The 13,721-nt window shown below is 36.5% G+C and overlaps 1 protein-coding gene across 1 annotated transcript; it reads left to right on the plus strand.

Moving 5' to 3' along the window:
• Positions 1-851: 851 nt before the first annotated feature.
• LOC106868976 (DNA polymerase delta subunit 4) lies at positions 852-13,180 on the plus strand. Its single transcript, XM_014914459.3, has 5 exons — positions 852-918; positions 2,271-2,950; positions 8,967-9,050; positions 11,134-11,245; positions 12,470-13,180. The coding sequence occupies exons 2-5, from the start codon at positions 2,848-2,850 to the stop codon at positions 12,522-12,524; spliced, it is 354 nt and encodes a 117-aa protein (XP_014769945.1). The 5' UTR covers positions 852-918; positions 2,271-2,847; the 3' UTR covers positions 12,525-13,180.
• Positions 13,181-13,721: the final 541 nt, after the last annotated feature.

Genomic DNA, 13,721 nt, shown 5'->3' on the forward strand with positions numbered 1-13,721 from the left:
AGCAATGTTAATTCTCTATATGAAGTATTAACAGTAACTGCACGATAAAGTGTAGTATATTGCCACTTAAGTGTGGCTGACCCCTAGGGGTGGATGTTACTGATATATATATATATATATATGTATATGTATGTGTATATGTATGTATGTGTGTTTGTGTTTGTCCCCCTACAATCGCCCTTGGTGTGTTTACGTCCCAGTAACTTAGTGGTCCTGTGAAAGAGACTGATAGAATAAGTACTAGGCTTACTTAGAATAAGTACTGCAGTCGATTTGTTTGACTAAAGGTGGTGCTCCAGCATGGCCACAGTCAAATGATTGAAACAAGTAAAAAAATAAATAAATAAACTTATTTTTCTCTCAGTCATTCTAAATTCTGGGAAGTATGAATAAAACTCAACTCTTCTGAGGAAGTCTCTTAAAATCAAAACATGTCCATGGTTGTCACTGCACTTACCAAAGATGAAACTTTCTTCACGCTCCATTCATTTTGAGGTTGTTCCCCTTGTCTTTCTTGACATGAATTATTAGCACTTAAGACCAGCAGTGCAAGACCTGTGGCCCACGAAGGCATTTTGTGCAGCCCATGAAACCATTTTGCAAAGTCTTTCTGATTTTAAAAAATAACCGAGAATTAACATAGCGAAATGCTTGTACCACACACAACCACACACTGAAAACACACATAATAGTATTCATTTATTAACTTTTATTATTATATTTCTTTTTAATAGTTTCCTTCATGTCTTTATTGAGTAAAACACCATATCCATCAAAACACACTCCTTTTTTGTGGAATAGTAGATATGAACTTGTTAGTACATGTCTTAAAGAATTTTAGGACACTTGTTGCCAGTAGCTCACTGCCTTGCATACAAGAAGGTTGTTCCTGCATTGCTTCGCCGTGTCTCTTCATATGTAAAGTATATTATTATATTTGAACATTATTTAAAACAGATGTATGTATAAATTTATTATTCCTTATGTAACACTGATTGTCTGCATGCATATTTTGGTATGTGATTACGTATATATCGGAACTGAAATATTTCTATGTTTTCTACAGCGTTATTTGATCCTTCCAATGGTGGAATGGGTCAAATACATGATATACATTGTGGCTTGCTTTCAGTGATTGAATTCATGGTTTAGCTCTTTGGAGAAGAAAGGGCATGCATCCCTGATTAAAACTTTTCTCTTCACTACAGTGTAATTTTAACTGATTGAAGACATTTTTAATGAGATTCACATCATTAAATTGTTAGCTCTTGAATCAACTATGTAAATGTTTAACAGTTATAATCTAACAGTTGTACCTTACCCCATATCATATAAAGATAAATTCATAGTCAGGTATGCTATGCTTTTTAACAAATGACTAACAGAGTCAAAAGCTATGCTTACACCCAATGCTCTTGTTATGAATTATCGCTGTAAAATATAAATAATCATAACAGCTGAAATTTTTTTAAATATAAGGCATTTTCATTAACTCTTTCATTACCATATTTCCATTGAAATACACAGCCTTAGCTTCAATTAATTTTGAAGATATGAAAATTTAGTATAAAAAAAACAACTTTTTTTTATAGTTGAGCTGGTGTTTGGAACATAAATTAACATAAAATTTTGATGGAAGGTTTTAATTCAGATAACTTTAAAACAGGAAGTTTATATCAGAGAAGTTGGAGTGGTTGTAAGTGGGTTGGCATCAAAAGATTAAGGTCACTGAACCTGATAACATCTCCTTCATTACTCTCAAACAATGTCCCCCAGAGTTACCTCTATTTTTAATCTTTGAAAACATGAAGTATATCCCCTTCCCAAGAAAAGCTATCAAACTTCACCAACAATGAACCCATTACTCTCACTTCTAACTAGCCAAAAATGATGGAAAAAGCACTTCCAGCCACCTATTTTATAATGATTAATATGGCTTTCATAAATCCAAATCAATTGGAGACCAACTCTTCTATATCACTTGCCAGAGGGCTTCTCTTTTGATGAATTTGGTGGAAGCAGTTAATGGTGTTTGATATAAGTAAGATTTTTTTTTCTTTTACTGTGGTATTCAAATCTCCTCTCAAAACTGCTCACCAATGGCCTTCATCAGTCTTCTATTTCTTGGATCAATTGCTTCTTGCCAAATTGCACCAATTGTGATATGTGCAAATGGAAAATCAGTCTGACCATATGCCATCAATTCTGATGTTCTCCACAAACTTTTCTCTTTTATATGACTGACCTACTTCTTATCACTTCCAACACAGGCACAAATGATGCAACTCTTCGTTTTTTCCTGACCCTTTGCTTTCAAGTGTCAATCACATGCTGCATAGACACCTAACACGAAACTTGCATGGATTCCATGAACAGGAGCTTCAAAAACATCCTCCTATGTTGCTTACTGTCGAAAAAAAAACAAAAAAAAACAGCGATTTTATCTTCGTATGTGCTCGTATCAATCTTATCTCCATCATCCAGAAAAAAAAAACGACAAAATTAGGACATATTTTATGGAAGTATTTTCTCAACCCACTTAACAAACTGAAGAGATCTACAATGGGGACTGCACCCACAAATGGGATAATGGGATACTGCTACTACTTGTTTCGCAGTAAAGCATTGAAAGTTTGTCCACGTCCCTTCTTCCGGCCAAAAACAAAATAAGAACCTGATATACGCTTTAATTTTAAAGATAATTGTATGGTTTGCGAGAATTTGACTGCTACGTTCAGCAGGTCAAACGACTGTGCACAGACAACCCCGTTGCTTGCCACATTGTCAAGTTCGCTGCAGTTGTCGTTCTTGAGGAACAACAATTTCGTTTAATGCAAATACTTCGAAATGGTCAATCGAAAACAGAAACGAATTACCGACGATTTTAAGCAGAGAAAACCTCTGTTTAAGAAGAAATCTAACGTGAAAAAAGAGAAAACCAGTTTGCATGGTTAGTAATAATTTCCGATTGTTCTTTTTTTTTTTTCTTATTCATTTATATAAAAATCGCTCGACGTAATTATAGCGATGACTCAATTGGCTTTGACCCGATTTCAAGAGAAATTGTTTAGGCGAGTCAACGAGGAAGTGTTTTCGTGAGCGTTCGGACTGCTAGAAATAGCAACCAAATTCTCCCCCTAATCACATCTTACCATTTAAAAAGGATGGTTAGATATTGTCTTAGATATATTCTCTGAAAATAGGATTGGAGGGTCACGTCTGGAACTGCTTGATCAAGGTATATATATATATATATATATATATATATATATATATATATATATATATATATGTATATATATATATATGAGGCTAAACAACAACAAATTATTTAGACCAAAACTAATTATTTAATAGCCTTTAATTTGTTTCTAAAAGTATACTTTTGGACTGGATAGGGAAAGTAAGAATTGGAACATCGATAAATCGAGCTTAGACTTGTTAGAAGTTTTGAAAGAAAAACTAATTTAACGATGTTTGTGTACAAATATAAGTCTGAGCAAACAAAATTGAAAAGGAAAAACTATCTTACTGGAATTAATTAAATTTGAAGTAGAGTTGTTATGTAACTCGATTATAAATTGAAAACTGATAGACGGAGATGTGTACGCATCAGTTATATTTAAATTAACTCGTAACATTACTATCGCAACATTCTACCTCATAGAGAAACAAATAACAGAATTTAAGTTTCGTTTGGTAAGGAAGGAGCTTGGAAGAAAGTTGCGATAGAAAAAATATATAAAGCTTCAAACTTTTGTTTTCATCTAAATCCCCAAATTTTTAATTAATGAGATATTCTTTTATTAATTAGGATGTTGAAGGCGGCTAGCTGCCAGAATCTTTAGACAAAATACTCGACAGCATTTCTTCCGATTGTTTACGTTCTGAGTTCAGATCTAGTCGTGGTCGATTTTTGCTTTTCATCCTTTCTGGGTCGATAAAGTAAAGTATTAGTCAAGTACTGGGGTCGATGCAATCTGTCGACCAGCTCCCTAGTCTTGGGCCATTAATTTCAATCCATTATTATCAGGATGTTGTCATTATCGACATAGACGTTTTACAAGTGACTGTTATTGAGATTGTGTACACCATCTGGCTTTCTACTCCCTCCCTCCCCCTATCCATGCGTTATCCATTGTATTCTTTGCTAAGAGGGTAGGGCTAGGGTGTAATTTGAAAGGAAGTTGACTGTTATTTCTAGCAGATCGAGCGATCACAGAGATTTCTCCGTTGTTCCTTCGCCTATGTTGATCAACTGATATAACAAAAGGAGTTCCATATGTGACATTCTCGTCTAAAATACGTTTTAAATCTATCTATACTGTCCAATATGGTTTTCCGTTTTAAGACGGTAGTGTGAGTTGAGAGACTGTCTGTTACCTCTGCCTCGTATACGACGGTTTCCGTATTACAGTGGCCGTTCAGTGGACATGTTATGTTATCTCCACAAGAGCAGTCTCAATGTAGCCCTACCTACTAAAATCTAAAGGAAACTTAGGGTGTGCCTATTAAATATTGCACTGAACTTATCTGTATGAGGGAAGTGTTTGCCTTGTACGTTTAGGAAAATCGGTTAATATTCAGTTTAACACCCGGCCACAAAAAAATAAATAAATAAATAAATAAATAAATAAAAAAGTAATAGGTGTAAAAAATGTGTAGTAAACGAATCTGAAAACCAAACTTTGTGCAAACGAGCCGGGAGTGGGGGTGAGGGGAGAGAACTTTCGGAAAATTCACACGATCCGATTTTTTCCATCATAACTTTCAGGAAAATGGATAACTTTTAATGAAATTTTATATAAATAACCTTCAAATGGTATAGATTACGATTACAAAGAAATTTGAGGGGAAAACTTTTCCTGAAGGGGTGGGGAGAAGATTTTGGGAAAATTCACTCAATCCGATTTTTTCCCTCATAACTTTCTGGAAAATGGATATCTTTTAATGAAAGTTTATACAAATACTTTTTAAACGGCATATATTACAATTATAATGAAGTTTATGGGGAAAAAATTTTCCAAGTGGGTGGGAGAAGTTTCGGTTCAAGAAGACCACATAAGTTGGAATTTCTTCGTTTTGACGGGGATTTTTCCAGTCTTCGAAATGATGGGAAGAATCTTTTTATGAAAGAACAGTTTGGAAAATTTATGATTTTTTTTTTACTACCCCCCGCCCCCCAATGATGATACCAATGGACCACACACGTGCTCCATTGGTGGGATATAAGCATTAACAAAAACAATAGTAATTAAAATTTTTACTCCCACCGTAATTAAGCGAGGCCACTTGTGTGTAAGAAAAAGACATTTTCTGACAGAAAAATATGTTATTAAAATGAATTATCTTTTACATACCTTTTATAAAAAAAAAGTTACTGTGGATAAATGCCAGAAATGACCTGAGGCTCTCTAATATTTTAAATTATAAACAGAAGCAATCAGGGATGGCGAGTGGGGTTTAAAAAAATCATAAATTTTCAAATTTGTCTTTTATAGGTTAAAGATAGGTTAAGAGATTCTTCTGCTGATGTCTTTTGCTAAATTCTTGAAAACAATGACTGGATAACAGGAACCTGTGTTAATATGATAGTTTCTCATTTGACCTCCTAAATGGTATATAGGCACCGGACTCCAAGTCCAGAGCATATCAAAGAAATCCACCGTTTTCAGTCCAATGGAATTCATGGTGCTGGTGTGGTCCTTTCTAAGCTTATCTAGCATGTGACCATTTGCCCCTCTTTATATTGCCAGTGCTTCATCCTTGTAGAGACCGATGCTAGTGGAAGTGAACTTCTTTCTGAGCAAATCAAGGATGAAGAAACCAGCAAGGTCACATACGTCAGCACTGTCAAAAGTGCCCGGTTCCTATGTCAAAGGAGCCTTCTGGGTCAGTTCGTTTGGCCAAGGCCCACCCCTTACGGAAGAGTAGGGTTCTTCTGACATGCACGTCACTAACTTCAGTGTAAGACCTAGCGAAATCCAATCCCTTAAAAAGGAACTCCTTCGACATAGATGGGTAAACGTCCACTGTATTGAATTGGGTAAACCTAGCCCTACCCCCTTCTGCTATTGGTTTTAATCTATGTTATGACCTCGATGTTGATGTAAAAAATTTGGCTGCCATTTCAAACAATGATGGCATAGAGGCTCCCATGTTGGCTTCCATGGATATTGTTTTGGCTATCAGTTTGCTTTCATTATCAACTACTTTATACAAATACTGTAATATGATGACATACTCGTCTTGATTGTATACCTTTTAAACAAAAGCACTCTTTGTTACTGTTTAACTCAACATGAACCAAAGAGGAAACCTTTACATGGTCACTGATCTTTTAACAAAAGCCAATCAAACTTCCTTCTCGTCACTCCTTACTATCTTAAATGTAATACCATACTATTGTGCAATTCTAGATAACATTATACTTGAAAAACAGATTATGGTTATTATCAGGGCTGGCCTTAGGGTTGCTTGCTGGCACCCCGGGGAAGCTGAACTTCGGCACAATTACAAGTATAATTTAAAAAAACTTTCATAAGGAGAAAAACTGAAAATGTAGACTAAAAAGCACATGGTACCCCAGGTGATACCCGAGTTGCCAGTACCTTGACCTGATCTTGGTTATTATTAAAACACTTCTGATCGTAGCAGATTTTAATATATGTAGCTGTCACAAATAAAGAAAAGATTTTTTTCTCTCCTTGGCATGAAAATTTAATTTTCTGTAAAATTAATTCATAATTTCTATGAATTTTCTCTTTGAAACTTTGAAACTCACTCACATCTACTGGTGGGGATTTTAGTTTTCTTTCTCCAATTGCAGGGCATATTTCAGTCCACTATTAATTTTTTATCTGTGCATATGTCATTACATAACTCCTAGTTAAATATCTTATGTAAGATTGTGGTGGTCATTGACGTTGTCATTACCAACACTCGTACTGTGGCACTCCATCGGTTATGACGACATGGGTTCCAGTTGATCTGATGACCAGAACAACCTACTTAAAATTAATGTGAGAGTGGCTGAGCACTCCACAGACACATGTACCCCAAATGTAGTTCTTAGGAAGAGTCAGCATGACTCTGAATGTGTCAAAGTTGGCCCTTTGAAATTACAGGTACAACTCATTTGTACCAGCTGAGTGGATTGGAGCAATGTGAAATAAAGTGTCTTATTTACAATAAGTCACAACATACCTAAATCAGAATTGGGCCCCTAGACCCTGTGCACTAGCATAGCTAGAGTGTGTGCGGCCTGGGGTGGCCCTTCCTTTTGCTGCCCCCAGATCCCACAAAAAATACATATTGCCTACAACAGACCCAAAAGTGGTGCCCCTTTGAAAGTGTTGCTCCTACTGCTCCCACCTAGCTACACTAGTGACCCTGAATACCCTAATTCCTAATCATGAGCTGAATACCCTAATCTCTAAGCCACTCACCTTCACCTCTTAACCAACATCAATTCTATAATTATATCCTAATAAGTCTGCTCAGTTGTGGAAATGTAATCACCAGTAATATCGTCTTAAAACATGGGCACACTGGCAGTTTGCCTGGGAGCCTCATGGGGTGTAGGGGCCCAATTCTGATTTAGATATTTTGTGGCTTACTGTGAATAAATAAATAATATAGGGCTCAGCACATTGATTTGTCCAGGGACCTATTATTATTATTAGTTTGTCCATCGTTGTCAGCGATGATCAAGGACATGGGATAAGAAGACGAAATACGGCCTGTCAGACAGTTTGATGCATGTTTGGAAGGCTTTGTCACGAGTCGGGCACTGGTGGTCTTTCAGGATTGAATGCAAAGAGTTGACTCTGGACTTGTGTAGTTCGTGTTTTCTTTGTGCTCCCACAATTCTGTTCTGTTCATAGTAGGTGACACCTTTATTGGTGCATCTTCGCTAGGTGGGTAACTCTTATGCTTGCATTTCCCAGGTGTTGAGGTTGATCTCAAAGCTCTTTGAGTTCCTGAACTAGTTATGTTTATAAAAAAAAACAACTTATTTACTTAAGTTTTAATGCCATCCTGTTCAAAATAGTTACCTTGCACAGCAATACACTGGTCCCAGCATTCCTACCACTTTTGGAAACTGGCCTGGAAGTTGTTTTCTGTAAGCAAGTTGAGGACCTTCTGTGATTCCCTCTTGATCTTGACAATGGTATTAAAATAGTGATCATTAAGCTGCATTTTCATCTTGGAGAAGAGATGGAAGTCTGTAGGTGCTAAATCTGGTGAAAAGTGTGGGTGCAGAAGCGATGTTGTTTTTTGGTGGGAAACTCGTGAGTGAGGAGAGTTTGGTGACATGGGTGCATTGTCATCATGAAGAATCCAATTCTTTGTGCTCCACCGATTAGGGTTGCTTTCGCCAAATGTCCTTCCTCAAACACTTCAAAACATCACAGTAGAACTCTCAATTAGCAGTCCGACCCTGGGGTACAAATTCTTGATAAACAATACCACAGATGTCAAAAAAAAAAAACAATGAGCATGCTATTAATTGAACTGTGGCTTTGCCGTTTCTTTTGAAGCACTCATGCCATTTGAAACATTGCATACAACCCATTGTCTCATCTCTGTAAGTTTGCCAAAGCATGATCAATGCCTCTGTAGCAGATTTCCCAAGTTTAACACAAAATTTCACATTGGCTCTTTGTTCCTGTCTTTGACAAAAATCACAGACAAACACAGCATACATGTGATCATGAAAATACAAATTTCACTTGTGAAATAAACACCGTGGTGTCACTTGGCACACTGCCTCATGATGGTCACTGCTAGCTTTCATTGTGCACACAGCCATGTGCTGACATCTGTTGGCATGCTACAGAACTAGAACTACAGAACTTTTTGATACCTCTTCATATTTTCAAAATAAACTGAAACAAAGTCAGTGTGTCAACAAAAAGATTAAAACTGTTTTTTTTATTCCAATTTTTTTTTTCTAATTCCAGATGTTCAACCTTCCAGTTCCAATGTTGATGAATTAAAAATTTTGACTGAATTTGATGTAAACTGGAAATATGGTCCCATGTGTGGTATGTGAATAATTAACCCTTTAGCATTCACATTATTCTGTCAAATACATTGAAACAGGTAGAATATTTGGACCAGATATGATCAGTTTAATCCTTTAGCATTCAAATCACTCGGTCACATGAAATGTCTATTTATCCACATTGTTTTGAAATAATCATACAATTTCTCATAGCTTCAAGATTTTGATGGTGTGATTGTTTATTTTTAGAATGACATTGTAGGGTAGGTTTGAGAGGATATATCTGGCCAGTTTGAATGTAAGACTGATAAAATATTTGGGCCGGATATGGTCAGTTTAAATGCTAAAAGGTTAAACAAAAAAACTGATTCTAGTATAATTTTGTTTCCATCATATTGTTTCAAGTTTAACCCATGACTTCCCATAATTCTATTAACTGGAATTTTTTCATGAAACTTTGATTTCTAGCATAAAACAGCCTTAGAAACACACTGGAATGATCAAAATAACATTTCAAAATAACATTTTAAATAGAAATAAGCGAGATATTGGGTGATAAATTAGCAAATCTCATTTAAATATCAGAGAAATATACCTAGTAGATACAGTAAAAAGGTTAGATATGTGTAAATATTGACAGATAATTACAAAATTTGTAATTTTTAAGTGATCTCATATGAGATCACTGGTAGGTAATGGGTTAATAATGCATTTTATTAATATTTTCATATGGTAGGTACTATAGAAGGAAAAAGCTCATCTTGTGACAAGCTCAATCTGAAACCCAATATTGATTTTTAGTACCCTTCTGTTGTTGATTCCCTCAAGAAAAAGCATATTCGACAATCACATTTCCCTTCCTTTACAATTTTTAGCTTTATATAATAAATCAATAGTTTTGCATCCATTATTTTTGTTGTACTGTTTTACTAGGTAACATCTTTAAGTGATTTTTGAAAATTTAGAAAATATAATAAAATGCAGACTGGTTCACCATCTGGTTCACCAGTCCTCAGTCAAATCGTCCAACCCATGCTAACATGGAAAACGGACGTTAAATGAGGATGATGATGATCATCATCATCATTTAACGTCCGTTTTCCATGCTAGCATGGGTTGGACGATTTGACTGAGGACTGGTGAACCGGATGGCTGCACCAAACTCCAATCTGATTTGGCAGAGTTTCTACAGCTGGATGCCCTTCCTAATGTCAACCACTCCGAGAGTGTAGTGGGTGCTTTTTACATGCCACTGGCAAGAAAGGCCAGTCAGGTGGTACTGGCAATGGCCATGCTCAAAATGGTGTATTTTATGTGCCACCTGCACAAGAGTCAGCCAATGTTTTGTTCACATGCCACCGGCATGAGTGCCAGTAAAGCGAAGCTCAAAACGGTTGTGCTCAAATGGTACTTTTTATGTGCCACCAGCACGGGAGCGAGACCGCTGCTCTGGCAGTGATCATGCTCGGATGGTGCTGTTAGCACTCCACTGGCATGGGTGTCAGTCATCAAATTTGGTTCAGTTTCAATCACTTGCCCCAACAGGTCTTCGCAACCTGAGTTTAGTGTCCAATGAAGGAAGGTTGGCATGGGTGGGTATGGGTGGCATGGCATGATATATATATATATATATATATATATATATATATATATATATGATGGACTCTCCCATTGAAGACAACCAAATGTAAGTGCTGTGCATTAGCTCACCTGTCCCTCCATCAAATTGATATTGTCTGAATAGGTGCACGTCAGGTGTCAAAGTGATTGCAGAGTAACGTGAAAGGAAGTGTTTTGCTCAAGAACACAATGCATCGATCAGTCTAGGAATTGAAATCATGATCTCATGATTGTGAGTGCAACACCCTAACCATTAGGCCATATATTGATAGGAACACCATCAACATAAATAGATTATCTTTTAACTGTTTGGAGGATTAAGAGCTTCCATAACAACCTATAAACTTTAGTTTCACTGAAATCTCTCCCTCTCTCTCTCTTTCAGACTCTCTCTCTCTCTCTCTCTCTCTCTACCTTCTTTCTATCAGCATTACTTGATAATGTTTTTAATTTATGTCAGGGATACTACATAATGTATCTAACTAAATAACATTCTACTACAGGTATTACCCGTTTGGAACGATGGGAAAGAGCTTCTAAATTTTCCCTTGATCCTCCACAAGATGTGAAAAACATTATTTTGAAACATGGCACTGACACCAGCTTCAACACAAGGTATATACATTATCATTGTTGTTGTTGTTGTTGTTGTTATTATTATTATTATCATTATTAAAGGTAGCAAGCTGGCAGAATCGTTAGCATGCCAGGCGAAATGTTAGTGGTATTTTGTGTATCTTCACATTCTGAGTTCAAATTCCGCCGAGATTGACTTTGCTTTCGTCCATTTCAAGGTCAATAAAATAAGTACCAGTTGAACACTGGGGTCAATGTAATTTGTTTATCCCCTCCCCCAAAGTTGCTGCCCCTGTGGCAAAATTTGAAACCATCATCATCATCATCATTGAGGTGTCAAGCTGGCAGAATCGTTAGCTCACCAGGCAAAAATGCTTAGCAGCATTTCGTCTGTCTTTATGTTCTGAGTTCAAATTCCACCAAGGTTGACTTTGTCTTTCATCCTTTTGGGGTTAAGAAAATAAGTACCATTTAAGCACTGGGGGTCAATATAATCAACTCGCCCTCTCCCGCCAAATTTCTTGCTGCTACATGTATATAGTAAAAAGGAATATTACATTACTTCCTCTTATAAGTTTAATTCCATATCTGCCAAGATGTACTTTGCTGTTTTGTAAAAATTAATATTAGTTATAAACATCAGGGTTCATTCGACTGATTACGTTGCAAATTCGCACAAGGCATAGAATTTATTGTGTTGTTTGAATTTTTATGTCCTTCCTGTCTTCCTGATGCAGTCTGCCAGTGCTTACCTCCAAATTCTTTGACATATTTCAGTATTTGCTGAAGATTTGTTAGTGAATTGGACGAAATGATTAAGTGACATTTTCTCTGGCTCGTTACATTCTGAGTTCAAATTCCACTGAAGTTAGCCTTGCCTTTTGTCCTTTTGGGGTCGATAAAATAACTAACATTTGAACACTGGGGTTGATGTAATTGATTTAAACCAGGGATGGGCAACTCTTCATCAGCTGGGGGCCGCATCATACCATTTCCAAGTGGGAAAGGGCCACATGATAAAACACATATACATGAAATATTACTTGCCCACTTTACACTGAATTTTTTGTAGTTCTTCTTAATTAGTAACCTAGAAACTCATTGAGGGCCGCACAACAACATGTTGAGGGCCACATGGAGCCCACAGGCTGCAGGTTGCCCATGCATCATTTAAACCTTCCTTTAAAAAGCTTCTGTCTTGTGCTGAAATTTGAAATCAATATTTTGCTAAAAATATTATATTAATGTTTCATTTCATTTCAGTTTATGGGACCAAAACGACTTGTTGAAACCCATGATTGGATCCAGTGCTGAATAAATTGGAAGCTTTTGCATTTTTATTTTCATGAAGGCTCCGGCTTCAAGTTGTTGCTGCTAATACTTTTCTGGTATGGGCTCTGCCTTACATAAGCCCTTTTCTTAACCTAAACTCAAACTTTTGTATTTCACATTTACCATTTCATTCTACATACACCCCTGCAGCCCAGCATTTTAATACAAAACACCGCACCATGTTTTAAAATGTGTGGACATGACATAAAATTGTTCTTAAACATTGAATTTATGAAAGAGCATATTTTTACAGTTTATTGAGTTTTTATATGTTTGATTTATTTTTTATGTAATTTATATAATTTATACACTATGTTATGTTGATAACATCTAGATGAAGCTGTTTCTTTTCCACTCACCAAAGTGAATGCAGCTTTGACCAGGAGGAATTGATATCATCAGATGGTATCCAACGATCATCAGGTGTTTTAACCTTGAACTGTAACACCACCACCCCTGCGTCAGCAGAGGTGGCCAAATCACAGTAAATATACCCCAAATATTTACTTTCGAAACAGAAATTAATCTTTTGTATACTTTACCAAAGCTGATATTTTTTGTTGTTAAACTATAAAATAAATTTATTTTTAATTTCAAGTTTTGAAAATAAAGAAATAATTGCAAAATTTTGTTCCAAATGAATTGAAGAGTTTGATTTTATTAGATTTTCTTCTATCAATTTTGGATTTGTGTAAAATAAAATGAACAAACTTCCTTGAAGAAGCTGTCGTTTAGCTACAGTTCAATCCTGATCAGGCAAACCCGTGATCAAAAGCACTTCAGTTGTGATCACCTCATTTTGTTTTCAGGTATAATGTATCAAGGACTACACCATCTTATGTATCCTTCTTGTGTTAAGTGTTATTGTGGAGGCGCAGTGGCCTAGTGGTTAGGGCAGCGGACTCGCGGTCATAGGATTGCGGTTTCAATTCCCAGATTGGGCGTTGTGAGTGTTTATTGAGCGAAAACACCTGAAGCTCCTCGAGGCTCCGGCAGGAGATGGTGGTGAACCCTGCTGTACTCTTCCACCACAACTTTCTCTCACTCTTTCTTCCTGTTTCTGTTGTACCTGTATTTCGAAGGGCCAGCCTCGTTACACTCTGTGTCACGCTGAACCTCCCTGAGAACTATGTTAAGGGTACACGTGTCTGTGGAGTGCTCAGCCACTTGCACGTTCATTTCA

Source organism: Octopus bimaculoides, chromosome Z (genome assembly GCF_046866305.1).
Source record: "Octopus bimaculoides isolate indiv1 chromosome Z, ASM4686630v1, whole genome shotgun sequence".
NCBI classification, from domain to species: Eukaryota; Metazoa; Mollusca; class Cephalopoda; order Octopoda; family Octopodidae; genus Octopus; species Octopus bimaculoides.

Excerpts from the sequence above, each read along its gene's own strand:
- LOC106868976 (XM_014914459.3), top strand. The coding sequence starts at position 2,848 with ATGGTCAATCGAAAACAGAAACGAATTACCGACGATTTTAAGCAGAGA. Across the intron at positions 2,951-8,966 it reads AGAGAAAACCAGTTTGCATG|ATGTTCAACCTTCCAGTTCC; the intron begins GTTAGTAATAAT and ends TTCTAATTCCAG. Across the intron at positions 11,246-12,469 it reads GACACCAGCTTCAACACAAG|TTTATGGGACCAAAACGACT; the intron begins GTATATACATTA and ends ATTTCATTTCAG.